Consider the following 27,161-nt stretch of genomic DNA (forward strand, 5'->3'; position numbering starts at 1 on the left):
GTCGCTGCCACGTGACTAGAGCGTGACGCGGAGATTCGGAGGAGCGCATTTACCCCAATTTACTACGACCGCGTGAAGCCTCCCACCGGGAGGGTACAAGTAAGTGACGAGTTCTACGCTTAGTAGGTGCGCATTCCCAGACCCCGCAATCTTCGTCATTGACTATCATGGCACCCATCCGAACAGTGCGTGTAGCAGATATCTGTTCAGTTGCATTTGTATGCTCACACAGTGGCATTGCTACTACAGCAATGGACGCGTCTCATCCGCTTTGTCGCCGTAGAGACTGCACAAGTCCACATCGGACAGCCGGTTGACCCTAGACTTGATGGTAAATTGCAAACATATTCTGTTCCTCTTTCGCTACATATTCATCGTTACGCGCAGTTGGCCTTGCTTCATGGAACAAACAGACCATCAGAGCTTATGAGATTTCCGGGTCCGCCCTTGACCCTTCCGCCCAAGTTACAAGCAACATCCTGACAGTTGAAAAGCTCCTTTCTCCTCTCTCTCGCGAAGAGATGAAGGTCGTTCGGTGCCTGGGTCTCAACTACTCCGACCACGCAGTAAGTCCTGTTGTTATTAAGTCATGTGGTATAATCTTGACGGAAACCACAAACAGGCAGAGGCAAACATGGCTAAGCCTGCGTAAGTTGAAGTTTTTCAATCTGTTATTAAAAATCCAAACATTGTGGTCATAGCGCCCCCATCTTGTTTTATAAGCCCCTGGCGTCGATGATCGGCCCCAACGCACCAATCCTCATTCCCAAGGTTGCGCAACCTGTCGAAGAGCACCTCTCTGACTACGAGGTGGAACTCACCATCGTTATTGGAAAGACGGCCAAGGACGTGTCTGAGGCGGACGCTCTTGACTACGTCCTCGGGTACACTGGCGCCAATGATGTAAGCCCTACGCTATGGCTTTCATGTTGCCTGGTCTCATATAACAACAGGTATCATTCCGCAAGCATCAGTTGACAACTTCCCAGTGGGGATTCTCCAAAGGTTTCGGTAAGTTATTTGTCACGGACAATATAAGATTTGGCCTCATATGATGAACTTGACAGACAACACTACCCCCCTTGGTCCTGTTCTCGTTTCAAACAACGCCATTCCCGACCCCCAGGACATCGCCCTGACGTGCGTACTCAATGGAAAGGTTCTCCAGGACGGTAACAGCAGGTAATACTTCTCCATGCACTAGAGAGCACATACTCAGCTGATGATTGTTGTTAGCGACCAAATCTTCAATGTCCGGCAAACGGTCTCTTTCCTCTCGCAGGCAACCACCCTCGAGCCGGGGTCGGTCATCTTGACCGGAACACCTAAGGGTGTTGGTTTCGCCAGGAAGCCTGCCATTGTACTAAAGAACGGTGATGACTGCAGAGTATGGTTGGGTAACGGTATTGGCACACTCGTCAACCCTGTCATCGAGGAGGGTCGTTATTCGGCGAGGTTGTAGATATGTAACTATGTATATATCACCTTGTTCTTTTTCTCGTGAATTGACCAGCAGGTAACGGATATGATACAGTCATGTACAAAAGTTGATACATAGTTGTGTACACAAGTTTGTCATTTCAGATGCCACCAAATGCGATGAGCTTCTGATTTAAGTATTCCTCGATACCGTGGCCTCCCTCCCTTCCTACGCATCAAGCATTCAGTATCGGCAGAAGAGGAAGAATGAAAAACTCACCAATGCCGCTCTCTTTCACGCCACCGAAAGGAATAGTCGCATGACTGATCAACCCAGTGTTGGTGCCGACCATACCAACTTCGAGCGCCTCCGCAACCCTCCATACACGCCCCACATCTCGGCTGAAGAAGTATCCAGCAAGGCCCACGTCCGAGTCATTTGCGAGGGCGATTACCTCCTCTTCTGTCTCGAATTTCGTCAGAGCTGCAACCGGCCCAAATGTTTCTTCGACATTGAAAAGCGCTCCAGCGGGCACTTCAGAAAGGACTGTAGGCGAGAAGAAAGTTCCCGTGCCATCGACACGTTTACCACCAACCAACACTTGAGCACCACGAGCAACAGCATCTTCCACATGTCGTGTAACCTTCGAGATTGCTCTCTCATGAATGAGAGGGCCGTGCGTCCTGTAAATGGGTGAGTAAGCAGCGGAGATCATTCGGAGCATTATACCGACGTGTTTTCATCCAGGCCATTTCCAACTTTAAACGCGGCTACTTTCTCAGCGAGTCGAGAAGCAAAATCGGCGTAGACTGAAGACTGGACGTAGATGCGGTTCGCACAGACACAGGTCTGCCCTGAAGCACGAAACTTGCATGCGATAGCCCCTTAAAGATGGATTAGCTTGGAAAGGGTTCGGAAAACCTTCCTGCGCCAACCTTCAACAGCCTTATCGATGTCAGCATCGTCAAAGACAATGAAAGGCGCGTTCCCGCCAGCCTCAATGGAAATCCTGGAGAACATATTTATAGACATGAAAGGGTATCTGGGTGATGCTTACTTCTTGAGTGTGGAGGCAGCCATGCCATACAAGCTCTTGGCGACAGGCGTCGATCCAGTGAACGACACCTTCTTGACTATTTTGCTTTCGCACATCTCGCGGCCGACTTCAATAATGTTCTTCTGAGTGGTAACAATGTTGATGACGCCGTCTGGGACACCAGCACGACGAGAGAGCTTTGAAATAGCAACGACGGTAAGAAAATGACACGAGGCTTGCGTGAAACTCCTACCTCAGCTAGCGCAAGAGCTGAAAACGGTGTTTCAGGTGGAGGCTTTATAACAGCTGTACAACCTGCTGCGAGTGCGGCACCCAATTTTCGCGCGATCATGGTAGAAGGGAAGTTCCACGGGGTAAAAATTGAGCTAATGTGCTTGCTTGTGAGATGAAATATTGGAGGTGCGCATGAAAATATCTCACACAACACCGACAGGTTGCTTAATCACAACGTTTCGAATGTTGGTGAAAGGCGAAGGTATGTGTTCTAGTAAACATGATCAGTGCGTGAGCTCTTTGAAATGGCGAAGACCTACCTCCGTAAGTTCGGACAGCTTCCTCGGCTGAGATAAAACATAAGAATGGAGGTTCAAGCCGTCTGGCGCACAAACATACCATACCACTGCGAATCCATGTAATCACATAACTCGATTAAACCAACATTGACTTACCTCCATGAAGGATGCACTGTAGGCATTCTCGCCCTTGTTTTCAAAGTGTTAGTTTGATACTGGGGGACGGCCAGTCACTGTTACCTTTGCTTCCGACAAAGTCTTGCCATTCTCTAGTGTCTGTCAAAGAGCTTGAGGCGAACAACGACTTATAGAGTAAAACACGCACAATAATCCTTGCCAAGTCATCATTGTGTTCTTGCATTAGACTATAGAACTTTATCAGAATGTCATGACGGTGCTGTCGTGCAGGGTGTCCGTCAGTATGTGCCAGCATAGATGATAAGTTACGAACCCTGGCCGTAGTTTTGCCCCATGACGCAAAGGCTTTCCCGGCAGCCGCGATGGCTGACTTCGCCTCCATAACACCCATCTCGGGAACAGTGCCAAGCTCCTCATTTGTTGCAGGGTCTGCAAAACGAGTCTCTGAGTTAACTGGTCGTATATTACTTATAAGAAGATAACACACTGGTAACAAGAATGGTTCCGCCCTCCTGTGCGTTCACCCACTTTCCATCGATGTAAGCTTGCTGCTTTATCAAAGATGGGTCCTGCAGACCCCACTAATTCGAAGGAGAATCAACAACTTCAAACTTCCAAGCCCATTCATGAGCTACTTACGATATTTGCGTTCGTGCTAGCCATTCTGTACCACAAACTGGGATTCGAGCGACTGGACTGTCTGGTTGCAATTGGAGCTTTCACTAGCCCTCTTAGTGCCTGAGAGAATGGCAGGGGTTGCGGAACCATCCTGATTCCTCCTTGTGTGGCAGGCCGTTCGTGGATGCAAGGGAAGCCCGGGCCCGTTCACATTTGGTTCAAGTTGCGGTCAGGTGATCGAGTGACCTCATGAATTCCTCAAATATCTCGAACGGTGAGAATTTCTGGGACAACGAGCTCGAGGCGTGGCTATACGTTTGAGCCGAGCATAGCAGCCAACCACGGAAGAACTCAAAGGTTAGAACAGCACTTGGTCCCGGTCCGCAACATTGGAATCGAAAGTTTTTTTTGCTCATTTGTGCTCAACAGTAACATTACCGTACTTTGGAACTCGAACCCCATCCGACAGATCACGATGGCAGACGAGCAATATGTATCAAAAAAGACGGTTGCTACATCCTATCGACCACGCAGTTATGTACGTCGCATCCATATAACCAAGCGCATCCGAAAATAAAGCTCTCTTGACATGTAATACTCACAGACCATGTCTCCCGGCCTCCAGCGCGCACGCGCACCCTTCCGCTTTCGAAACGCCCTCACTGGCCTCGTCCTCGCAGGCTTCGGCGTCGGCGTATGGGCGTATTCCATTAGCGCTGTGAAACAAGACGATTTCTCGGACGTTGATGAGGAGGCGCGGGCGCTAATGCGTGCGGGGACCACAGTTGTGGAGGACGTCAAGGTTCCCATGGTGGACGAGGCAAAAGTAGTAGCGACCCAGATTTCGGGCAGTGTACCTGTGGACTTGGTCACGGCAGCTACTATGTCGTCGAGACATCGAGGTGTGCTAGTGCCTATTCTCGAGAGGCACTTCCCCCGCTTGTTGGACCCATCACGGAAGACACTCATTTGGGGTGCGCCTCCGGTAGACAATATTGGGAGACTCCGCGATTCGGTGTAGAGGTTTTGCAGGTCCTTGGATTTTCATTTCCCTTCCAGATAATGCCCCAGGTAACTCGCTTTCAGAAAATCGGAAGTACGACAACATTGATGAAGTATTTCCACAGCATAGTACAAGGATATAATATGCATCTAACAGTAGACCATTTAGCACATACATGTATGAACACTCTCGTTCAATCTAGCGCCTTTCAAACTGGACGAATACAAGAAGCCAAACTCAAGAAATTCAGAAATCAAAACAGTGAAACAGCAAATGACGTTCATGTTGACGCAACATCTCACGCACAACCTCTACACACTAGCGCAGGCCGAGGATGCGACCAATAGGAGAATAGATCTCCAGCCAGCGCAAGTCTGGAGAGATGGTGCTGAAAGCCTGTTGTATGGACCAATTAAATTAGACCCAGCTCTTGACCAAACAGCCCAACAGCAAAAGCACTCACCCGCCTCAGCTATTAGACTTCGATGCCCATCTTCTTGAGACCCTCCTTGGCGGCCTCGTTCCGGGCCGCTTTCTTTGTCCCACCTTGTCCGTGACCATAAACCTCACCGTCTACTTCACATGTCACAATCCAGATTGGGGTTGTCTTGGTTCCTTCGCCAGTACCGTCGGCGTAGATCCACTCAACCACTCTATTAGCCTTCTGCAGCTGCTGATTGAACAACGCGAGGTGGCCTATGGTCGTGGGGTTGACGCTGGACCGGTGCTGGGGAGGCGAGGGCGGGGGTGAGGCTAGAACTGTGTCAGGTGCGACAAGCGCAGCCGGTTCAAGGGGCGGGAGACGATGTTGTTCGCGCACACGTTTGTAAGCCTCAGTGACATAGGGCCCAAACAAGGCTTTGAGCCATGGCTCCACGCCCGCGAGATCCTGTTCGAGATAGAGCCCGCCCACGTAGGACTGCCAGCGGAGCGTCAGCATTCATTCATTCAGGCACCAAGAGGTAACATACTTCGAAGACGTCAGCTGGAAAAACTTCGCTTAGTAATTTGCCTTATGAAGGGCAGCGGAGACGTACCCTGGATATTGACGGAAGCGCGCAAAGTAATTGCCTGAGCAGCGTGCAGGCGCAGTCTTGACGGAAGCTCGTACATGCGCGAGATGTCAGCAAGCGTTGAGTTTCCTACCACCAAGGCTCTGATTTTCTGAGGACGTAATGGGTATGCATCTTTAGCACCCGTTGAGAAATGAAGCGTACCGTAGACGGTCCAACGCGCAAGTTGGGGTACATCTCCAGCAGGAGATTGGTCACGACCAAACCTAACACGGTGTCCCCAAGATGCTCGTACCTGCAGAACGGATCAGCATTCATTCATGCACGAACACCCTTAGAAAAGCTCGGTATAGACAGGAGCACAGGCCAGTGTCAAATGAAGAACTTTGCTCACTTTTCATTATCTGGACTTGGATCCAGATGGTGGTCCTCGAAGACATGATTTGGGCGTCCAAAATACGAACGATGCGTGAAAACTTGCGTCAGAATACTCTCTGTCGTGATATCAGGTAGCGGGGGAATCGGATTGCCCTCATCGAACGTTGGACGGAGTATGCATGGTGGACTGTCAGACAGTAACATACGAACGTTAGGAACTCGAGAGAGAATATTCAGCCAGTAGCTACTGAAACACACATACTTGATAGACATGGTGCTGTTGGAGGTTGAGAGAAGAGAGTGAAGAGAGTGACGTTGTTAACCTCCGAGCCGGCGCCTTCTGCCTATATGAGGATGGGAACAACGACTTGAACCTAATGTACCCTGAATAGCGGCGTTTATCAGCGAGATCCATCAGTACGTGGCCTGTCGTGCCGGAACCCGTATTATGGGATATGAATAGAGCGAGGCTGGCTGCTGCATCATATGATCAGGTATACTACTGTTCTTAGCTTGGTGCTTATGGCAAACTGAAAGAAACCATCACTGGGCGCTGTCGGTGAGCGCCTGCACGACTTATCGTGGCGTAAAGCCCAGGGCACAAACATGAGGTTTGTGACAGCGAAGACCACAATTTGACATGTGTGGGATCCCCCCTCGACCTTGCAGGAAATCAGACGTCAAGAACGCGTATACTAAGTTTATAGTTGACAGATAGAAGCCAGTGGGCTGTAATTCCCGGACAATCGGACCCTGGGTTCGTCAGATACCCCGAGCTTTGAGAAATAGATCTACGCACCACCAACGCATCGTCCTGGTCACAAGATAACTGGTGAAGAGACTCTCAAGCCCACGCACCATCGATTATACCGAGAAATGGACAGATACATATTCAAGACTTAGCATCGTTACACCATTAAATTAATTATGCAGGAGGGGCGGCTACCTCTGAAGCAGTCTTTGCTTCTTCCGCTAGTGTACGTTGCTCCTCGAGCTAATAACACAAGATCAGCATCACATTCATGTCACCCAGCAATAGCATACCTTTGCTCTCAATTTCATCTCAAAAAAGTTCTTATGGAGACCACATTCAGTCTTCTCTCCCTTATCTGCCCATCTCCCAGCACGCTCGCCGCCATCGCCCTCACGACTGGGCTGCGTGCTATGCCAGTCACCAACACTGCGATAACCCTGGTCGAGCAGCTCATTCCTCGGAACATTGTTCTCGCGGATGTATGCATCAACCTGCGCAAAAGACCACGAAAAGAGCGGGTTTAGCTTGAGGAGCCCAGTTTCATCAACCTCAAGTGGCTGAAGGGAAGCGCGATCACCGCCCTGAGACCTACGCCGGCCCGTGATGACACTACGCACGCCAAGCTCTTGATAGGCGCGCTGGGCAGGCTCAACCTGCAGGAAATTAAGTTCAGCTACTTACAGGAAGCTCAGGATAAGCAACAGACCTTGACCGCAAAATCGTAGGTATCTTCGTCTTTCACCCACAACTCTTCGCCGTGCTTCTTTTCAAAATCTGCAACTGTGTTGCAATCTTCGGGCTTGTACACCTGTATATCGACAGCATAGCGTTCCCGCACTTGCTGTACGAGCTCGTATGTTTCCGCAAAGTGGTACAGCGTATCCAGAAAAATAAGTTTCGGGATCGGGTGGCCTGACTTGGAAAGCATGTCGAGGGCGACGAGTCCAGTGAGCCCGAAAGCGGTAGTCTGGTAGAGAGCGGGTAGGTGTGCGAGTGCCCATGCGAGGATGTCTTGTGGAGAAAGCTGGGAGAGGTGGGCGTTGATAGCTGTAAGCGCTTCTGCGCTGAGTGGTAGCTCAAGCGGGGTGCTGAATTGGTTGGCCATGGCGTTTGAGACAATGAAAAGTTCCACTGAGGACCAGTATGTATTTACAAAGAAGAAAACACGAAATTGTGGATGAACAAGCCATTGTATTTGAGATGGGATATGGCGTAGTGATTGCAACACCGATTTAAGATTAGCAAGACCCACGGGACAACTCCGGGAAAAGCTTATCAACCGCTTACCACCAGCAGCTTAAAGTCATTCTGCCCACCGTGGCGCCCACACAAACATCAGCACCAGCCGCGCCGCCTGCTCCAGCACCGGTAGCGGCTAAGAAACCCTCGGATGGCACCAATCGTGACTACAAGTACACACAGGAGATATCCCAGATGGTATGTCATTCCTCGTGTAAATGACATGGTCATGTGCGACGGAATAGTTGTAGATGTTTGTCTTTGGCGAGATCCAAGACCCAAATCCAGAGACAGTAAACCTCGTCGAGGATATTGTGCGCAGCCAGCTCATCGAACTTGTGAGTCACCTTGTACTTGAACGATAATATCCATGTGTGATGGAATGTGCTACTTTAGATCCTGCAAGCTCGCCTCCACGCAAATCGCCGTGGTGTGCGCTACATCACCGCAGAGGACCTCATCTTCCTCATTCGCCACGACCGCGGCAAGGTCAACCGTCTTCGGACATATCTTTCGTGGAAGGACGTTCGCAAACATGCCAAAGACTCGGGTGGTGATGGAGGTGGTGGTGTTGAGGTTGAGACGCTCGAGGATGGTGCTGATGGTTTGTATTCCCTTAATGTTTTTACTGGTCTACTAATATCCGCGCAGATAAACTAACGACTAAAGCGCAAAAGATCACTATTAAGCTTCCCTGGGAGATTTCAACGATCTACAGTGAGGTGCTCCGGCAATCTGGGCACCAGTCTGACGACGAAGAGGATGAAGATGATATTGAGGCGCATGAAGCAAGTATACAGCGCCTCAAGGAAGCTGATGATGCCACGCGGCAAATGACGAGGGAAGAGTACCAACATTATTCAGATTGTAGACAGGCATCATTCACTTATCGAAAAGGTGCAGCCGTTTCATGCGCTCGGTGGCTAGAATTTACTGACGTGTCAAACAACTAGCCAAGCGCTTCCGCGACTTCCTCAACCTCCCCCCTCACCTGGACCTCAAAGCCAACGACGACACTGTCGATATCGTCGGCTTCCTCGCATTCGAAATGGTGCGCTCCCTTACGCTCGCAGGCCTCGACGTCAAAAAATCCCTTGAAGAATCATATTTACGGGACGACTACCCGGGCACTTCGCCCATCCTCGGCAAGCGCAAGTCGCACCACTCACACAGGCGAGGGGAACAGCGAGACAAACGTGCGAGGAGAGAGGAGGAAGAGGAGGAAGAGGCACCGCTACCTACGAGCTCCCTGTTTTTGCCCCCGCCAGAAGCGAGGACAGCTCTGCGGCCTGAACACATCCAGGATGCCTTTGCGCGAATGCAGGGGGACTGGTCGCACCACCGCAGTGCGGGGATGCGGAATTGGCGTGGAGGGCTCGTGCGCACGAGAGTCAGTCTTATTTAGACTTGGCTCGTGCTGTTTTGGTTATGAGATGATGATTTGGGTACCCTTTGTATTTGTATCTCTGCGGACTACTAATACCTCTATTGTATAATACCCTCAAATGTAAGCGCGAGTTGTACTAATATAACCTCCTCGACTGCCCATACTACGTGAACCATCTCCAGCTATATCCTCAGAGTCAGTGCCAACAATGACATCCGAGTGGTATCAGCCAGTTGGAGTGAGTCGGGTGAGAGAATACTAATGCGATAGGGATTTCGAACGTCGTCGAATGAAGCGAGGAGCTGGCGGTAATCAAAGGCCCAGAGCTTGATGGCGGAGTCTTCGGAAGTGCTAGACCAAATATGAAATTGGTGCGTCGAACTCGCATAGGGGGAGTCATTTATTTGAAAAGCTGAATGCATAGTATGCGATAGGTGATAACGCGAAGGGCCGCGCGCGGCAGAGCCCGCTACGTTTGTTTTTTCACGTGATATACGCGTCATGTGGAAATGCATGGAGCATGCTTGACCAAAAATTGTTCACATCGGACGATTGCTCAATGCGAGCCGAACGTAATATGAGCCGAACGATCTTGCGATATATAAATCATGAAAAGGCACCAGTAATTCGGTAAAACGGCTGTGATTGGTCGCGTCCGCCCCGAAGTGATACACCCCTCCCATCGTGGCTTTCTTACTCTATTTTGCTTATTGCAATGCTCAAACGAGCGTTGAGTTCAAATGTTTGCTTGCTTTTCAAGGTGCGTTTGTCCTTCGTGCTATATTGTAACTATTCTTGTAGCGCTATTTTTAATTGATAATGCTTTGTGCGGTAAGATTAATACCCAAGTGTTGCAGCCTTCTGAGGAGTGCTGTTGAATGTGTTCTGCATAGAACCCGAGGCGCTTCAATGGTTGGTGGATTGTCGCTTGTTGCATGATTGATGTTCATATTTCTCTCAGTTGCTGTGACTGGAGCGCAGGCTCTGCTCATCGTGATTGGAGACCCAAATGTCTTGTCCTTAGATCCCCTCTCGCGGTCGTTCCTGAATTATGTTCACTCCAACAGCGGGTGAACTGGTCCTAAAGACGGTAAATGAAAGTGGCGGGTACGATCGACATATCCGAGCGGATGCGTTGATGAATATGAATGATCTCGCTGAGATGATTTGAGAGGGTGTCGAGCGCGCGGAAGAAGCACTTGAAGCAGGGAATGTGTGGCATCTTGGCACGACCAGTGAAGGTGGTTATGATGATTCGGGCTGGAACTGAACAGACCCTGGAGTAGGTTTTCTTAATGTTCGTATTGCAGCGGTTGTAAATTTGAGTTGCAGGTTAGATTCAACTTGTCTCGATTAAAAGCAAATGATACGCGCATCGTACATATAATACAAAAGTAATATGTAGCAAAGTAGAGGAAACTCGAACACGGCACAAGGCAACTTGTACGTGGAACAAAGAGACTCAATAAGGAACTAGGAGAGTTGAATCAAGGAGACTCGAATACGGAATTAGGAGACTGGAACGCTAATCTTTTTTTTGCTTAGTTTTAGTCTTCTTTGAAGGACTGGCCCCCATATTGAACGCGGAGAATGCAGCCACGGTCGGATCGTTTCGTGATAGAGAAGTAGAAGGGTTATGTAGGATGGGAATCGGACGGTTTTCGATAGCGACATCTGAATGAGCAAGGATTCTGATAGCGCGCACGCTGAGTTGGAATGTCTGACATTGGTCTATTTAGTAGATGCGAATGGTGATAGATAAGGGATGCGTACGCTGGTCATCGTTCCACCTTGCATCATGTTGAACACATGTGCTTCGCAAACCGCGAGAATCAACGTGCCAGGTCGAAGCTTGTCATAAGTTTCGTACGTTGGAATGAGTTTGTGGTCGTTTTCGGGCGTGTCAAACACATTGAGTTGCTGAAGTTTGTATTCTTTGAGTCTGAAGTAGTCTCCTCGGTGATCAGGTAGCATTTGAGGATCATAGAATGCTCCTTCGCAGACTTTTTGTCGTCAGTTATTTTCTTGTCGTGTCAGTTTGACGAGACGAACCTGTAGTAGGCGGTAGGTTTTGCATTATGTTTGGCATGGTAGAGGTGGAAGCTGAAGTCGATGGTTGAGCAGTGCTAGTGCTATCGTCGGCTGCTTTGCGCTTTGCGCTTGGTGCGTCGTGGGATCGTTTGTGTATTATCGTTTGCTGTGGGTTTAGGTTTCTATGAAATGTGAGTTTAGATCATTAGATGTTGTTGAAGACGTACATCGTAGATGCGTTGTGCAGTGGTGATGATGATGATGTCGGGATATTGGAGGTCGGGTTTACCTTTGATGGTGCATTCGTTGATTTTAGCCCCCTAAAATGCGTCAGTGTGAAAAAGGAATGTGAAGGAACATTAGAATCAGACTGACGGCTGGAATGTTTTTCTTTTCTGCGATGTGCCAGTCTTCCACTGAGGTCAGTTGATTTTCAAAGATGTCTCCGAGTTTGATTCCACATTGGGTAGGTTTCTTTAGGCCCCACTTCCATTTTACCGTATCTCCGTCTTCCATCGGTTTGTTCTGGGTGGTGTGTGAATCAGAGACATTGACGGTACGATGAGTGAAGACATACATTTTTACTGAAGTGCGTTCCTTTTGCGCTGTGCTTTGTGCCGAAGGATGATGAGGTGATTTCACCGACAATGTTGGTTAGGAATGGACGACCGTCATTCTTGTTAACGTAAGACCAATTGCTGCCACTCCTGTCGTCCTTAATGGCCTGTACCCAGTCATCTCCGAAATCTGCCTCAGCAAAGGCATCTTTTCCGAGTTCATCCATGGCGTCTGCGATGCGGTCGTAAAGACCATCTCTGGAGCGTTGCAGAAAACATTTGTGGTCAAATTCGTCGCAGTCAGACATGGTGGGGAGTGATGAGTAAATTAGGAGGCCAATTCGCAATGGTTAAAATAGTTAACGAGAATGATCGTCATGAATGACGGAGATCTTGCGTCATGTTTGTCAGAGCCAGTGAAGTCAGCGGTTATTTGGTGAATTTGCGTCGTTTGATCCTCCGTGGAGTGGCTGATGTGTTCGCTGAGTTGTCCAGGTTGTTGAGATTGTTGGTCGTCGATGCCTCAGAAGAATTCGCATGGTGCTTGCGTTTCTTGTGGCGTCTGGACAACTCATTAGAATCTTGATGAGGCCCACTTGAGCGAGCGGAACTGTCTAAACATGTGATAGACTTTTGAACTTGTCATAGCATATCTGTTGGATTGATTTGAGGAGAGATATCGGCCGTTATGGGATTTGAAAGGACAGGCAGGTTCATTTCTGCTTGTTCTTTCTGTTCTTGAGTGGAATGATGGTCTTCTAAGATGGTTTTGAGGTTTAATATTTCAAGTCGTTGCATTTCCCGTCGGACATCTTGAGAGGGATGAGAGCAGATGGTACTGTAGTTGAAAGGTCTTAGGATGAACAAAGATTCTAGTGAGGTGGCTCGCGATACCATTACATATGGCTTTTCTGCGCCATTGCACCATTTGGATCCTAGATCCACAATGACTTTCGATAAAGTTTGACCTTGAGCTTTATGTGCGGTCATGGCAAAACCTGGCAGCACGGGAACTTGAGTTCTGGTGATAAGACAAGTCTTGCGTGACATAGGATGGCTGAATCGGAGGCTTGTGGTATCTTCAAGAATAGGGAATTGATGTGCTGTTAATCCTGGAAGGGGCTCATTTGAGGTGTTTGGGATTTCCGCTATGCATGATCTGAGATGTCTACATCCATTGTCGTCTGTCGTATATCTGACTTTTTTTAGTGTGCCTGTGCTGCCATTGACAATGCCGCTCTCAACGTCAAAGTTTTGCGCCACAATGATAGGCATACCTAACACAAGAGGTATTTTTCCCAGTCGCATGTTTGTCTTTCCAGAGTTCAATGCCTGCATTTTTTGCACTAGCGCTTCATCATTGAGTGGTTTCCCGAGGTGCTTATCGGTACAATGGTACCAGTGCATGGGACGGCGACTTTTTTCTGTGAACGCGACTGTCATGCGGATATTTAATTCATCTTTGCTTTGATTGTCACATACAATAATCGGTGCATCTTTCCATAGGAGAGATTCAAGAACAGGTGAACCGGGATTCAAAACTTGACAGTTTAAGAGCTGATAATCCTCTGCTGTACATCTACCCTCTCGCAGGCGAGCTAGTAAATTGATGAACTGTTCATTTTCTGGACCCGTTTGGCGTACAATTTTTTTTAATAAGACCACAGTTTTGATCAACAACCATAGCAAACGTCTGAAGATCTTGCGCTGACCACGCGATGTTCCACATCCGTTAATATTGATGTGAGCATACAATTGTTTACCGCTGACCGGAGATAATTGTGCAAAGTCTCCAGCAAAAATGATGTTTATGCCTCCAAAGGGCGAAGTATTTCCTTTGGCATCAGTCAAGGCATCGTTGATGTTTGCGAGGAAATCACAGCTAATCATGGAGACTTCATCGATGAAAAGATAATGGACGTCTTCCCACATCGCAGTGAGGTCTCGTTTAGTTTTCGAGTTTGCTGTAGATGACTTGCGTTGGTTGAGTAATAGTGCAGAATGTGAGGTCATTCCAGAAATATTACGAGCGGCAACACCCATGAAGGATGCTAGTCTAAACCGTTGGCCTTGGTTCCTTTGTATGAAAAACGCTTTCAAGGCATTGATGACTCTAGATTTACCAGTACCAGCTGGTCCTCCAAGAAACATTCGAAGTGGATCTGGGTTGGATAGGTAACTATGCTCTGCGATCAAGCAGAAAGCTCTCCGTTGTTCTTCATTGAGATTCCAGTCTGTGGTGAAATCAGTAATGTTTACATCGCGGTATTGATCTGCTGAATTTGCAAATTCAAAAGCTGACTGTATAGATGCGCTGGATACTTGTGGTAAAAATGCTGAATCGATGGATTGAATGGACGCTGCGTGTCTAATTTCATTTGACACATTCACTTGGGTCTGATGGTCAGTGTTCTCCGATCGAGTTTGTTTCTTCCAATTTGCTCGTCGTTTGTCATAGCAATCACGCCAAGTGGATTCTTGATTTAAAGGAAGATCACTCGACAATAATTCTTCCCCAAGTGTGAAATCTTCATCTTGTATGTCTTTAAAAGCATTTTTGAACAGGTTACATGACTGTGTGTGTTGCAAGCAACATATGATATCATCATTGAGTGCATCCTGATGGATAGAATGGCAAGAATCTATAGAGTTTAAATGAGTGAGGATGTCCTCGTCGGTATCTTGTGCTAGGAAATTATCTTCATTTTCATGTGATGAGCTCATGATATCTTGGGAAATTCCAGCAAGCTTATGACGAAGCTGACGGTTCGCAAAGTGATCATCTCGGCTGTCTTTGCATTCATGCAGGATTTGCATGTTGTCTAGTAAGTCTGTGACATGTTGCGAGCAGTCGCACTGAAATTGTGTAAAGGCATCTGTCCAGAGTTCATCATCCCGTTTTAAATCCATAGGAACACACCATGGTTTGAATAAAATGAGCATCAGTCGACAGTACTTCGGATACATCGCAGGTCTGTCTCAGCGTGGTAAAGCTGGTCCGATTGGCACTGGAATGCGACATTTTTCAGGTGTTCGTATGCGTAAGTGATGGGTTTGAGCTTCATAGTGGTCAGGGAGCAGGTCTGCCGAAGGTCTTGAGCGACGTGTACAATTCAGGATCAGTTCCGGTGCATCAGCATTTTCATTTTCTTTATCGTTCATTGTAGTGAGTTCTGTGAGGTCATCTGTATTTGTATTAGTGATATCCTCTTCTTCCACCTCTGAGTTATCAGACATATCAATACTGTTCTCATTGACTTTCTTTTTCTTTATATTGCACACCTTTTCAACTTGTGCAACAAAGTCCCATAGTGAAAGGTATCACCATTTCCTATCTCTATAGATGTAATCCATCACCTGTGTCCCTTTGGGAACCAGTTGGCCAGAAACATTAGAGGTAACTCGAACTTCATCATTATGCAGTTGTTCCACAAACATTTTGTCCTCATTAGATTGTATATTTTGAAGAGCCACATCGGTCATTTCAGCATCAGTATCGTCATATCTTTCCAAGTCATCTCTCGTACTTTTATCATCTGGATCATCAACAGTGTTTTCTTTCATTTCTGTTGTATCACTGGGTGACTTACATTCTGGGCTAGGAATACAACCGTCGATCAATGTTTCAAAATTGGTCCAGTACAGATTTTGATATTCATGGCTGGTAAAATGGTCTTCGAAATCCATGAGGTATGAGCACACTTGTTGCGCAGATAATTCTTGATGTGATATCATTGAATAAGCACACTTTTGCAGCAGTTTCTTTGCTCGACTCATGTAATTATCATCATTAGGATCATATTCTTCTAATTTATTTGCAGCGTGTTCCATTGCAGCCAATGCAACGTGCGTTTTCAATTGCGATTTTGTTATGAAGTCTGTGATATAATATAGTATTGCCTTTGCAGTAGGACCTGAACCGATAAATTTAATGTTCATATTGCATCTCACAGCCTCTAAGATCGTAGCATTGAAATGGTTAACCAGGCCATCCAGGCACTTCAACGTGATCTCGCCGTTTACAGGATCAACAAAACTAATAGGCTCGATATGATCCTCTCCAAGGTTGAAACGGCATTCCTTTGGATTGGGGGGCCCTTTCCAGTATTTCCAACAGGTATTGGAGTGCTTGTGGATTTGACATTTTTTTGCCAACAAATGAAGGTCTTTCTGCCGTAATTTTTGCAAATATTCATCTGAATGTCCTTCAAAATGGACTCCACGAACAGAACATGGATGGAATGTGGATGCAGGAACATTAACCTCTGAATTATCAGGAGGTATACAAGTTGAGATGGTGTCTTCTAGGAAAGCCAACAAACGGTTCTTGAATTCTTCTTCATTTTTGCATAGGACACAATCTCGAATCTGATTTGGATTTAATCCATTTTCTAGCCAAATCATCATGTGACAATGTAGTGTTCCTCGGCCTTGAGCCTCAACACATCCATAATGAGCCTTCGCTATACTGAGAACGCCTTCATGGTGAGTTTTAGTGTGTTCAGGATCGAAACCTAGAAGAGTCTTTATGAAAGCCTTCATATACAGATTGAAGAACTTTGCAGCCACAGCAGGATTACGGGCGACAAGAATACTTTGTTCACAAAAACGCGGTACTTGTTCTGGTAGCAAATTGTCAACATCAATTTCCGCACCAGCCAGGAACTTTACAAGAGGATTGTATACATCTGCAGGATTAATCGTGACATAGAAGCTTGGTAGGCCCATTTCACACATTAAACCTCGGATCTCATTTCTCATATTTATTCTGGCATTGCTGGAGCCTCTTACGTGTGAAGTGATGACTTGTACTTCTCTCAACAAACGCAACACAGCTTTTTCTTCATCATTGTGCGTTGTCATACTGTCACCTCTTGCAACACGTTCAGTTACACGATGAATCAATTCAGGTGAAACAGCTGTAAGGTTCGTCACTACTGCTCCAAAGCAATCACGCTTGACTTTCAATGAAGTGTGCAAAAGAATCTCTCGTCGCTGTAAAACACTGAATGCTGTGAACAGAAATGAATAATGCTCCTGGAAACGACGGTCAGCAAGATTAAACAAATGTTTGACGTGCCTTTTCATTGACAGAGGTTCACGGCATAAACAATCTTCGAAGCCACCAACACCATATGGAAACAATGTTGGATATATCAGAGGGAACAAATCAGGATTAAAAAACTCATTGACCGGCTGAGGATCGTGAGGGATTTGTATGTACCCGCCGCTCTTATTTTTCACATGACGTACAGCAGCAGCACGCAGTTCATTTGGAGAAGCATGTCCATCTACATCTGTTACTACTACACTCTCAAAAATAGGATCAGGCTGTGGATGGCTGTCAGTCTTGTCACAATCTTCTACCATGATGTGATCTGTTTGAGCATCGTATCTTGACGTCAAAATGTCTTTGCCGATATCAGGAAGAACATGATTGACATGAAATGGCATAATGGTTTCAGTTTCCATAGCGTTCAATCGTGCATGATCAATGACGATGTTCTTGTAAGAACAGTTGTGCTGTTTTAACCAGACCAATGCGGCTCGAACCTTTTCGCGTCGAGCTATCAATGGTTTTGCTTTTTCTTGAAGCCATGCATGAGAAGGAGGAGTGGAGCCAACAAATATCACACAAATAGGTGTCACAATATCATCCACTGTTGGAGGTAGTACAGTGGCAACACCATCAGGTTGTTGAGGGTAAATTATAATGTGACCTTTTATTCCTCGTTGGTTGGTTTCAACATGCAGGTTTTGATTCTCTTCCTTTAACTGCACTATCCAGCATTTAGCCCGGCACCTAGCAATCATGGCTTCCTCAACCACCGTCAGATCTTTTAACTCATCGGGAACTTTCCCAAGGTAAGTTCTGTTGGCAAGACTCAAAGGAGGACATTTATGCTTCCGCAGACTTTGATAACACAACGCACACAGAGATAATCGCGGATTTGGATCATCATTATCACTTGCATGCACACCAGACGGATCAAGCATGAGGCCTTTTAACACAGTAGAAGAGCAAAATTCATCTTCTACTGAAAGTTCACCTTGCAACTCATCAGATCGACGTAACACGGAGAGATCAAGGTCTGTAGTTTCAACCATGTTTAATTCAGAAACCAAAACACTTTCAGCACACGACGCACAAGTGTCAGACCGCAATTTCTCGGATGATGTTTCTGATCTAAACATCTCCACAACATGCTGCTTCAATGTCGAAGATGGAATTGTAGGCCATTCACGATGTATTTTTTCACAAACGTCGACGTTTTTCACAGTTTTGGCAACATTTTTCGCCTTTTTCAATGACTTAACATATTGCTTTAAAATTCGCCGCAGATGACTGGTGCTGGTGTTCTGTTCAAATGAAACTCCATTTGTCTGCAAAAGACGTTGCAGAGGTAAGCGCTTGGCCGATTTGCAAACCCTGTGCAAAAAAGATATCTGCATTTGTCGAACACGGTCTTCTGACATTTGATGTTCAACATCGAAGGTAGTGCACATTGTCTCACAGGCATGTGATATTGAATCACGATCAGAAGCGCATAGTCCTCTTCTGACATGTTCTGCAATGATTTCATGTAATGCATTCACATTTACATTTTTCGATACAGACAAACCGTGTGCCACAGCCAGTGTACCTAACTGCTTCCTCGATAGTCGCTCATACCCATCAAAAAAATGTTCAACTAGATAATATTGATCTTCTCGCTGATGTTTAATATAAGCTTTCAGTGCCTCAATGAGTTCTGCATCTTTACAAGAAGTCGAGATGCTCAACGTTCGACAGATCATTTGCACTTTCTCCCACAGAGGATGAACAGTCTGTAGACAAGATTCAACAGTACCTAGTGCTTTCAATAACAAAGTGGAATGTGTCCGACCATTTGCTAACAAGATGCAATGAGATCCGTTGCTACCCACACACAAGCCTGTGAATACATGCAGCATAAGAACATCAACACTTTTCTCAAACGATAAACCATGGTTTACAATAGCGTGCGCGTCGAGTAAATCTGAAATATTATTACTCAACGACGGACAAGTACAAGATCCGGATCCTGAATGCAACAGACAAGATATATAACCTTCAATGTCAAACGCCGATGACGATCCTCGATCTTGACAACTTTGCATATAACATGTATTCATTTGAATGTTATCAGAGCATGAACCCACTTGGGTAGCGCAAGAACCCACTTGGGTAGCAAAGGAATCTTCTTGAATTTGTGATGCACGCACATTGGAAGAACCTATAAACGAAAAGTTAGAACAATGTTTTCAGAACTTGACAAACATACCATTAGGATGAGAAAACCACTCGTGACCAACACCGAGAATCGTTACTGCATCGATAGAAGGAGAAAGAAGTCGACCGTTAAAAACAGCAGGGCGAACGGACTGCAACCAATCACAGCCAAGAATTACGTCGCAACCACGAAGATAAGCCGCTTGAAATGGTTGTCGCGAAAGATACCAGCCATCGACGGTTGGCACGCGAACAGGTCCTAAGGAAGATTCCACCACAACGCCTTGTCGAACAACAGCAACCAAGCGTGGAATATTATGATTATGGAGAAAAGTGCACGAAACTTGTGATTTCGATTGAAATCCGTCAACGCGCACAATCGCCGAGACATCAGCAAAAAAACCAGCAGTCTGCAGAAGATAAGTAGATGTCGCCATAGTCTTTACAGCTGTGTGCAAATATAATGGCACTGGTGCAAATTGAAAACATATAACAACAACGAGCGTTGAAAAAGAACTTAGTGAAAATTTACATAACACTGCTACGAACTTTGAGCTTGCATCCATGGGCAACAGGAAAATCTCTGCCGATCTCAAGCTTGCAGCTATCTGTCTTCACGAGCAGGGCATACTTCGGCTAAGTGATATCTTGGACTGTGTAGGATTCTCGCGTCGTACCTTTTATCGCATCAAGAAGCTCCACGACGAGACCGGCAATGTTGTCAAGCCCAGAAGTGAATATCTTGGTCGTCCACGGACTCTCAACTTCGAAGACTTACAGTATCTTCTCGAGCTTGTTCATCATCATCCGGACTGGTTCCTCAACGAACTTACAGCTCTCATGAAACGTAATCGTTTTGTTGCTATGCACTACACAACCATCCACTGGGAGCTCGTACGTGCTGGAGTCTCACTGAAAAAGCTCCGAAAGATTGCGAGTGAGCGAAATGAATCCCTTCGAGCAGATTTCAAACGACGAATGGCTCAATACATGCCTCACGAGCTTGTATTCATTGATGAAACTTCGAAGGATGAGCGAACCCAGTTTTGGAGACATGGTCGAGCAAAGAGGAGTTGCCGGGCATCTATGAGAGGTCCATTTGTGCGCGGTCAACGTTTCACAATCACTGCTGCCCTCACGATTGATGGAGTCATTGCTGGACATGTGGTTGAAGGATCCCAACGACAAGCGGGCTATCTTCATTATCTTGAACACTCTGTCGTAAATTTGACTGTCACGTTTTTGTTCATTATGCTAATTTTGGTCATAGCTACCTCACTGTGAAGCTTACCCAGGAAGGAACAGTGTCCTAGTGATGGACAATGCCTGAATTCATCATGGCGAAGAGGTTCAGGAACTCGCAGATAGATATGGTATGCTGATGTGAGGCTTCATGAATATATACTATTCTAACCTTAGCTTGGTACTAGGTGTCCGAATCATTTTCTTGCCTCCCTACTCCCCGGATCTCAACCCCATTGAGGAGGCATTCTCGAAGCTCAAAGCATGGATTTGTCGCAACAATGACTTGTTTTGGCTGCTGCTGATAATGATGGTATTCTATATGACTTACGAGAGGCACTCGATATCATAACAGCGGAGGATGCTCATGGCTACATTCGTCATTCTGGTTATTTCTAGGCCTGAGTTTTACAGTATAGTGTTACAGCATGATTGATACACAGCGAGGGACAGCATTACGACTTTGAACAATAATGAGACATGCATATTCGGTTACTCCCCACACCATTGCGAGATGGCATCTTTCAGTTCTGCGAGTTCCCCACAAAGCAGGCCAGCCTTCTGCAAGTCATCAATGGTTACATGGCGAAAAGAGTGCGAAGAATTGAAGCCGTGTTCGAGCAGTTTTTTCTGGAGTGTATCGGAAATCTCATATGTCGAGCAGAAGTCAATGAGAGCCATTCGAGGTCCCGGAGAAATAAGTTGTGTAGGAGATAGCAACGACGGAGCAGAATGTACAGCAGGGGCAAGATTTGGCAATGTAAACTGAGGTGCCATAGGTGCAGAAAGGCCTCGAATAGCTTGGAACAGCTCGGGAGGGAAATTGACGTTGACAACAGGCCCACTGGATGCAGGGGCGAGAGGTGTTTCTGCCAGTTTCTTCGCTTGCTCGTTGGCTTGTTGTTGTTGATGATGGGCTGCTAATAGCGATTGACGACCAAGCAACTCGGCTGGTACCATATTGAAGTGGGAATGATTCGGAGGCATTTCAAGTGTCGCGTACTCAGGGCCTTTTTCCTAGGAATAGTTGAGTGCAATAACAATTGTTCTAATGGGAAAATTACCATCGCTGATGCCCAACAATCAAGCAACGGAAACGAGAGCGGGATGTGGGAGCCGCCATCTCCAGGATTCACGAAGCAATGTTCACTGGAACAACCTGGCTTCTTGTGACATACCCAACGATCAGTCAACTTCGTGATATTCCGATTCACTGGTTTCATCTCGTCATTGATATCAGATGCCTTCGGTGCCTGAAAAATTTGGTGGATGACGAAGCATTCTCACAGTTTTCACAACAATCAACATGCCTTTGTTTTCCGAGTCTTCTTCTTTTTCCTCTTCCTTCTCTTCTCTTCATCACTGCTATCCTCATCACTACTTCCATTCTCCTTGTCAGATGCTCGGTCTTTACGCTGCCACAAAGTCAGATCGTGAAAAAATTGTCGCAAGTCCAACACATACCTTTTTGAGGTCAGAGAGTTCCTGAGCATATATTGTTACAATTGGTTCCTTGATCTTCATCAGACGCTTGACGAGTTCCTTATAGTCATCTTCGTCAGACAGTGAGGTTGGCTTCAGTGAAACTCGGAGAATCGAAAAAAAGGCTTTGTGTTATGACCCACGTCCAACAGTAATGTTGAAGGAGAGCTCACGACCACTAGGACTCGGTCAGGGATGATGATGAGTAACAGGATTGGATTGAGCGTTGAACGTCTAGGTTACTACAACAGTAGAAACGAAGAGGTTAAGTCTAAGGAGCTCTTACACTAACTACCCTACTTTTATACATAACATTGAATAGGAGTCTGAAAGAAATCAGCCAATAAGAAAAAGGTCGTACGACTACTGCGGATGACTAAAGATGACTCATGATATATAAGCAGATGAGTAAGACGGCAACTAAACAGAAACCCAAGTTCCGACCGGTTCTTCTTTGGGAATTGAGATTGTTCTAGCCCGTGGAGTAGGGGAACCAATCAGAGAAGTAACGGGTGACTTATGACGCGGAGTCACGTGACCGGCTCGGGTACTGGAAGTAGCCGAAGGAAAACCGAGAAACGAAAAATGGTTCGTATTAGGAATTCGTGACATTACCCCCTTTCTAGGATGAGCGTCCTCGCGAATGTAAGATGGTCGTATATTTTTCTGTCTCCATTCGAGGAAGTCAGGGGTCGTCAGAATTGAAGCGGAGATGCGTGCCGATTTAACCGCATTTGGGTTTTCTGCATAAAAGTCGGCTACAATGAGTGGCGCGTTCTTCACATCTTCCTCTGACTGCCATGTTGCTTCTTCTACTGCATATCCTTTCCATTTTACTAAATACTGCAACTTGCGCCTGTATAGGCGGCTTTGCAATATTTGCTCTGCTTCATATTCTGGGACTTGATCAACAATATCCGGCGGCGGGCGCGTTAGAGGTGGGCGATCAACGAGTTGAGAGGTTTGATGTGGGGTGAGTAACGATACATGAAAAACCGGGTGGACGCGATATTTAACCGGGAGCTTCAACCTGTAGTTTAGCTCGCCAGTCTTCTCTTCGATTTCGAATGGTCCCAGACGGCGGTCGGACAATTTTTGGCTCGGACGGCGTTGTTTGATGTTTGTCGCGTCTAACCATACCTTGTCACCTGGTTTGAATTCCTGGTGCGTCTTTTACTTTACGATCATAAAAGCGCTTCATTCGATCGTTCGCTATTTCCAGCATTGCCTTCGTTTCTTCCTGTGCCTCCTTCATCTCAGCTACTCTCTGGTCGGCATGGGGAATCGTGTTGGAAGAATTAGGGGAAATCGTAAACTCGGGATTATATCCGTAGACACATTTGAATGGGGAATGTCCAGTGACGGTTACTGAGTTGTTATGCGTGAATTCAGCAATTGGAAGCCAAGAAACCCAATCATTCTGACGGTAGGATGTGAAGAGTCGGAGGTACTGTTCGACTTCTTGATTGACTCGTTCCGTCTGTCCATCAGTCTGTGGGTGATATGCTGTTGACATGGACCACTTGGTTCCTAGTCGTTTCGAGACTTCCTGCATGAACTTGGACACAAACTGTGTTCCCCTATCCGAGATTACTTTCTTCGGCGTCCCATGTAACTTCCATACATGATTGAGAAATAAGTCCGCGACTCCCTTGGAATCAACATCCTTGGTGGTCGGAGCAAGATGCGCTTGCTTTGTGAAACGATCAACGACTACCAAGATACTGTCTTTGCCCTGGGAGATGGGTAGATCGGTGATGAGGTCACAGCTAATGATTTGCCATGGCCCTTCTGGAATTTCGTTCGGTTTTAAAGGTCCGTGGGGTTTTGACGGTAGCACCTTCGTCTGCTTGCATCGATCACATCCATCTACGTAGTCATTGACCCATTTCTGCATCTGGGGCCACCAATAGTTCCGCGAGACAAGTTCAAGAGTCTTGGCACGTCCCATGTGTCCTGCTGCAGGCGAGTCATGGAAGATCTCTAGCACTGAGCGACGAATTTCCTTATTCTTGGGAACGTAAACCAATCCTCGGAACAAAATGAGTCCATCCTCCGTGTTCCACTCTTCCAATCCTCTTCTCAACTGCACAGGGGCTTTCTTCAGAGTTTGGATAGCATTTCGGAACTTCAGGATCTAAATCGGTGCAGTTTCTGATACGCTTCAACAGCGAATGCTCTCCTTCTATCAGAATCTGACCTCTTTTTGCGGCTTTGATATGAAAAAACTCGGGTTTCAAAAGCACGCGATCGGAATTGTCGTTTTCTACCCCCCCTCTGTGGTCTGGCCTCCTGGACAGAGCGTCGGCAGTGTCATTAACCTTTCCTGGTTTGTGATGCAGAGTGAAGTTGTACTCTGCAAGGAACAAGGACCATCTTGCCTGTCTGCGAGTTAACTTCTGGCTCGTCATGAAGTACTCGAGGTTTTTATGGTCCGTCCAGATCTCTACCGGATGAGGTGCGCCCTGCACATAATGCCTCCACTCTTCCAATGCGCGGATGATGGCTAAAAGTTCTTTGTCATGAATGTCGTAATTGCGTTCTGCATCTTGCATTGATTTACTAAAAAAGGCCACTGGGTGCCATAGTCCGTCCTCTTCCAATTGAGAAAGTACACCACCAGTAGCAGTAGTCAGATGCGTCGCTCTCTATCTTTTGTTTTTTATTCGCATCTGGCATGACTAGCACTGGTGCGGAAGTGAACCTGTCCTTCAGAGTTTTGAAAGCCTTCTCTTGCTTGTCCGTCCATTCCCAGGGTACATCCTTTTTGATGAGTTCATTCATGGGTCTGGCAATGTTCGAGAAACCGAGAATGAATCGACGATAAAAGTTCGCAAATCCCATGAATCGCTGAATGTCCTTGACACAGGTAGGAGTGGGCCATTCCTGAACTCCTTTTACTTTGACTGGATCCATAGAGACGTGTCCATCTTTGACGATCAAACCGAGAAACTCCACTTCCTTCTTCTCAAAAGAACATTTTTCCGGTTTGAGATAGAGATCATTGTCCTGCAACCTTTGTAATACTTCGCGTACCACCTTCCGATGGTTCTCTACATCACCATTGGTGAAGACCAAGATGTCGTCGATGTAGACTACAACGACTTTGCCTTCCTTTAGATCTTGGAAGATTTGGTCCATCATAGTTTGGAAGGTAGCTGGGGAGTTCGTCATGCCGAAGTACATTACGACTGGTTCATGATGTCCGAAAGGAGTTTTGAAGGCGGCCTTCCACTGGTCTCCTTCTCTCATTCTGATATTATTATAGCCCCATCGAACGTCCATTTTCGAAAAGAGCTTTGCACCGGAGAGACGATCGATAAGATCCTGAGAACGAGGGAGAGGGTATGCATTTCGGATGGTTTTCTCATTTAACCTCCGATAGTCCATGACGGGTCTAAGCTTTCCGTCCTTCTTAGCAACAAAGAAGAAAGGAGCTGCTACTGGAGATTCGCTATCTCTCAGTCGTCCCAAATCATATTCCTGCTTTAACCACTTCTCACACTGCGTCATTTTCGGCGGGGGACAGAGGATATGCTTTCGCATTGGGGGGAAGGTCAGTAGGATCCTTGAGATCTACTTTATGATCCCACTTCTTAGACTCGGGGAATCGAGTAGACTCTTCTTCGGAGAAGACTTTAAGATAATCATGGAACCAGTCCGGCACCATTTCTTCTACGGGCTTCTTTTCCTTCTTCTTCTCCTCCTGCTGTGCTAACTCTGATGCTACAGAGCTTTTGTACCTGATCCACACGTTCCGTGATGAATCCTCATCCTCGACTTCCTCGATCTCCACCTTCCGACCAACAGTAGTAGCAAGGTCCGATTGTTCTTCATCCTCAAGCCTGGCAGGTATAGTACCCATATGTCCTTGCATTTTAGAGCTGAGACTGTTCGATTGAACCCGATGATGGATAGAGGCTTCCTCGATATCCTCATCTTCGTCATCTTCTGTCAGTATCGAATTGGGCAACACTGGAAGGGTCGAACAGTTTATGGCTGTTCGCTTCTTCGCCTTGGTCTTTTTGTTCTTAGCCTTGGCTTCTTGACATTTAACTGGGCAACGGTCTAATGCCACCTTCCCCGCATTCCAATCGATACTGGGATTGTGGAATCGTAACCAATCTATTCCAATGATAATATCATCGGATCCTAGGTCTGTGACCAGAAAGGCTACTTCTTCCTCATGATCCCCTATGGTAAGCTTTAAATCTGCGTAATGCGTAATTGGTCCGGCGGAATTATCTGTTTCGTCAATGTTCCGGATCGACATTGGTCGCAACAACTGCTTAATCTGAACTTGATTTTTTTCTACGAATTTTTTGCTGAGGAAAAGGTTCGTTGCTCCACAATCCACTAGAGCGTTGACAGCTGCTTTCTTGTGTTTCCCTTCCAACGTAACTGGCAAGTAGAAATGGTCTCGTTTATTCCCAGAACAAACTTCTGATACTTCTGCAAACATAATTGCCGAGTCACCGAGAATGGAAAAACGATTTTTTTGATCTAAGTCCGCAGTCGACTTCGATCTTCCTAAAAACCCTTTTGCTCCTCTTTCTTCGCTGGGTTATACATGCTGGAGAGGCAGATCCTCTCATTTACGATGCGGTTAATATCTTCCAGGGTGAGCGCCTTCACCGCTGGAACTTCTTCCACCTTGCCGGCGCGGACTGCTGGTCCTTTGCCCTTGGTGTCGAGTGGCTTTCCTGTGCAGTTACGGGCCATATGCCCTTCTCCTCCGCAGCGATAGCACGTGAATTTTACGCCCTGTTGTCCTTGAGGCCGGGGTCTGCCTCCTGCTCTGTTTGCATCTACATCCATCGCATTTCCTCCCTGCGACGTGGTCTTGGGTGCTCCAGCGGGTGCGGGTGGAACAGCGGAGCCTCGCCAAGGTTGTCGCTGAGCGAAGCTCATCTTCCTTTCGTCGTCAAGCTCCTCGAGGTTCTGCCCGACTAGAAGCGCCTCCCTTATCAATCCCTCCAGAGTGTCTTTTCCTGTTGGGATGGATGTTAGCCAGATAGTTTTTGACCCGTTGGTCTAAACCATGGCGGAGTTTGCGCATTAGTTCATAGTCGGAGAAA

The 27,161-nt window shown here is 46.7% G+C and overlaps 12 protein-coding genes across 12 annotated transcripts; 3 read left to right on the top strand and 9 right to left on the bottom strand.

The window, feature by feature from the left end:
- Positions 1 to 55: 55 nt before the first annotated feature.
- EDB91DRAFT_515449 (uncharacterized protein) lies at positions 56 to 1,559 on the top strand. Its single transcript, XM_041327544.1, has 8 exons — positions 56 to 185; positions 250 to 331; positions 388 to 566; positions 623 to 648; positions 702 to 903; positions 954 to 1,011; positions 1,068 to 1,182; positions 1,237 to 1,559. The coding sequence occupies exons 1-8, from the start codon at positions 168 to 170 to the stop codon at positions 1,460 to 1,462; spliced, it is 906 nt and encodes a 301-aa protein (XP_041182509.1). The 5' UTR covers positions 56 to 167; the 3' UTR covers positions 1,463 to 1,559.
- EDB91DRAFT_515403 (Aldehyde/histidinol dehydrogenase) lies at positions 1,522 to 4,013 on the bottom strand. Its single transcript, XM_041327543.1, has 15 exons — positions 3,767 to 4,013; positions 3,615 to 3,708; positions 3,441 to 3,556; positions 3,315 to 3,386; positions 3,230 to 3,265; positions 3,146 to 3,178; positions 3,090 to 3,096; positions 3,011 to 3,037; positions 2,898 to 2,961; positions 2,710 to 2,842; positions 2,478 to 2,653; positions 2,356 to 2,429; positions 2,154 to 2,304; positions 1,700 to 2,103; positions 1,522 to 1,648 (listed from the first exon to the last, which is right to left on the bottom strand). The coding sequence occupies exons 1-15, from the start codon at positions 3,893 to 3,895 to the stop codon at positions 1,581 to 1,583; spliced, it is 1,584 nt and encodes a 527-aa protein (XP_041182510.1). The 5' UTR covers positions 3,896 to 4,013; the 3' UTR covers positions 1,522 to 1,580.
- On the top strand, positions 4,011 to 4,813 carry EDB91DRAFT_1102472 (uncharacterized protein). Its single transcript, XM_041317285.1, has 3 exons — positions 4,011 to 4,124; positions 4,175 to 4,283; positions 4,350 to 4,813. The coding sequence occupies exons 2-3, from the start codon at positions 4,221 to 4,223 to the stop codon at positions 4,764 to 4,766; spliced, it is 480 nt and encodes a 159-aa protein (XP_041182511.1). The 5' UTR covers positions 4,011 to 4,124; positions 4,175 to 4,220; the 3' UTR covers positions 4,767 to 4,813.
- Positions 4,793 to 6,659, bottom strand: EDB91DRAFT_1102478 (ribonuclease III domain-containing protein). Its single transcript, XM_041317286.1, has 5 exons — positions 6,156 to 6,659; positions 5,966 to 6,056; positions 5,786 to 5,912; positions 5,720 to 5,733; positions 4,793 to 5,667 (listed from the first exon to the last, which is right to left on the bottom strand). Exons 1-5 carry the CDS (start codon positions 6,410 to 6,412, stop codon positions 5,224 to 5,226), a joined length of 933 nt encoding a protein of 310 aa, XP_041182512.1. The 5' UTR covers positions 6,413 to 6,659; the 3' UTR covers positions 4,793 to 5,223.
- Positions 6,660 to 7,064: 405 nt separating this feature from the next.
- Positions 7,065 to 7,998, bottom strand: EDB91DRAFT_1077826 (Phosphoadenosine phosphosulfate reductase family-domain-containing protein; the record flags this gene model as incomplete). The annotated part of the gene is made up of 3 exons (XM_041314964.1): positions 7,065 to 7,133; positions 7,184 to 7,546; positions 7,600 to 7,998. The coding sequence occupies 3 exons, from the start codon at positions 7,996 to 7,998 to the stop codon at positions 7,065 to 7,067; spliced, it is 831 nt and encodes a 276-aa protein (XP_041182513.1).
- A 38-nt stretch (positions 7,999 to 8,036) lies between these two features.
- EDB91DRAFT_1292763 (TFIID-18kDa-domain-containing protein) lies at positions 8,037 to 9,619 on the top strand (the record flags this gene model as incomplete). The annotated part of the gene is made up of 6 exons (XM_041324868.1): positions 8,037 to 8,084; positions 8,136 to 8,330; positions 8,384 to 8,470; positions 8,529 to 8,736; positions 8,784 to 9,029; positions 9,086 to 9,619. 6 exons carry the CDS (start codon positions 8,037 to 8,039, stop codon positions 9,535 to 9,537), a joined length of 1,236 nt encoding a protein of 411 aa, XP_041182514.1. The 3' UTR covers positions 9,538 to 9,619.
- A 1,229-nt stretch (positions 9,620 to 10,848) lies between these two features.
- Positions 10,849 to 12,415, bottom strand: EDB91DRAFT_1292765 (uncharacterized protein; the record flags this gene model as incomplete). Its single annotated transcript, XM_041324869.1, has 6 exons — positions 10,849 to 11,239; positions 11,293 to 11,522; positions 11,572 to 11,716; positions 11,778 to 11,870; positions 11,926 to 12,075; positions 12,128 to 12,415. 6 exons carry the CDS (start codon positions 12,413 to 12,415, stop codon positions 11,045 to 11,047), a joined length of 1,101 nt encoding a protein of 366 aa, XP_041182515.1. The 3' UTR covers positions 10,849 to 11,044.
- Positions 12,416 to 13,988: 1,573 nt separating this feature from the next.
- Positions 13,989 to 14,360, bottom strand: EDB91DRAFT_1031396 (uncharacterized protein; the record flags this gene model as incomplete). Its single annotated transcript, XM_041312730.1, has 1 exon — positions 13,989 to 14,360. A coding segment is annotated over one exon (372 nt), but the record flags the coding sequence as incomplete, so codon positions are not given.
- A 522-nt stretch (positions 14,361 to 14,882) lies between these two features.
- On the bottom strand, positions 14,883 to 15,074 carry EDB91DRAFT_1044389 (uncharacterized protein; the record flags this gene model as incomplete). The annotated part of the gene is made up of 1 exon (XM_041313122.1): positions 14,883 to 15,074. A coding segment is annotated over one exon (192 nt), but the record flags the coding sequence as incomplete, so codon positions are not given.
- A 2,097-nt stretch (positions 15,075 to 17,171) lies between these two features.
- On the bottom strand, positions 17,172 to 17,921 carry EDB91DRAFT_1044702 (uncharacterized protein; the record flags this gene model as incomplete). The annotated part of the gene is made up of 2 exons (XM_041313143.1): positions 17,172 to 17,410; positions 17,465 to 17,921. Coding segments are annotated over 2 exons (696 nt in total), but the record flags the coding sequence as incomplete, so codon positions are not given.
- A 26-nt stretch (positions 17,922 to 17,947) lies between these two features.
- EDB91DRAFT_1077829 (uncharacterized protein) lies at positions 17,948 to 19,414 on the bottom strand (the record flags this gene model as incomplete). The annotated part of the gene is made up of 8 exons (XM_041314965.1): positions 17,948 to 17,979; positions 18,089 to 18,199; positions 18,257 to 18,491; positions 18,623 to 18,676; positions 18,711 to 18,935; positions 19,039 to 19,042; positions 19,290 to 19,363; positions 19,412 to 19,414. The coding sequence occupies 8 exons, from the start codon at positions 19,412 to 19,414 to the stop codon at positions 17,948 to 17,950; spliced, it is 738 nt and encodes a 245-aa protein (XP_041182519.1).
- Positions 19,415 to 21,093: 1,679 nt separating this feature from the next.
- On the bottom strand, positions 21,094 to 21,588 carry EDB91DRAFT_1243201 (uncharacterized protein; the record flags this gene model as incomplete). The annotated part of the gene is made up of 1 exon (XM_041322262.1): positions 21,094 to 21,588. The coding sequence occupies one exon, from the start codon at positions 21,586 to 21,588 to the stop codon at positions 21,094 to 21,096; it is 495 nt and encodes a 164-aa protein (XP_041182520.1).
- Positions 21,589 to 27,161: the final 5,573 nt, after the last annotated feature.

Source organism: Suillus paluster (assembly GCF_016628075.1).
Source record: "Suillus paluster strain FC165 chromosome Unknown EDB91scaffold_4, whole genome shotgun sequence".
Classification (NCBI taxonomy): Eukaryota; Fungi; Basidiomycota; class Agaricomycetes; order Boletales; family Suillaceae; genus Suillus; species Suillus paluster.

Bases quoted from the DNA above. Each gene is read 5' to 3' on its own strand.
- EDB91DRAFT_1102478 (XM_041317286.1), bottom strand. From the start codon at position 6,412: ATGTCTATCAAGTATGTGTGTTTCAGTAGCTACTGGCTGAATATTCTC. The intron at 6,057-6,155 runs GTGAGCAAAGTT...TCCGTTCTGCAG, and splicing joins CCAAGTCCAGATAATGAAAA to GTACGAGCATCTTGGGGACA. The intron at 5,913-5,965 runs GTACGCTTCATT...TTACGTCCTCAG, and splicing joins TGCGCGTTGGACCGTCTACG to AAAATCAGAGCCTTGGTGGT.
- EDB91DRAFT_515403 (XM_041327543.1), bottom strand. From the start codon at position 3,895: ATGGTTCCGCAACCCCTGCCATTCTCTCAGGCACTAAGAGGGCTAGTG. The intron at 2,305-2,355 runs GTTGGCGCAGGA...TCCATCTTTAAG, and splicing joins CATCGATAAGGCTGTTGAAG to GGGCTATCGCATGCAAGTTT. The intron at 2,104-2,153 runs GTCGGTATAATG...ACCCATTTACAG, and splicing joins AATGGCCTGGATGAAAACAC to GACGCACGGCCCTCTCATTC.
- EDB91DRAFT_1102472 (XM_041317285.1), top strand. From the start codon at position 4,221: ATGGCAGACGAGCAATATGTATCAAAAAAGACGGTTGCTACATCCTAT. The intron at 4,284-4,349 runs GTACGTCGCATC...TAATACTCACAG, and splicing joins CCTATCGACCACGCAGTTAT to ACCATGTCTCCCGGCCTCCA.
- EDB91DRAFT_515449 (XM_041327544.1), top strand. The intron at 567-622 runs GTAAGTCCTGTT...AACCACAAACAG, and splicing joins TCAACTACTCCGACCACGCA to GCAGAGGCAAACATGGCTAA. The intron at 904-953 runs GTAAGCCCTACG...ATATAACAACAG, and splicing joins GGTACACTGGCGCCAATGAT to GTATCATTCCGCAAGCATCA.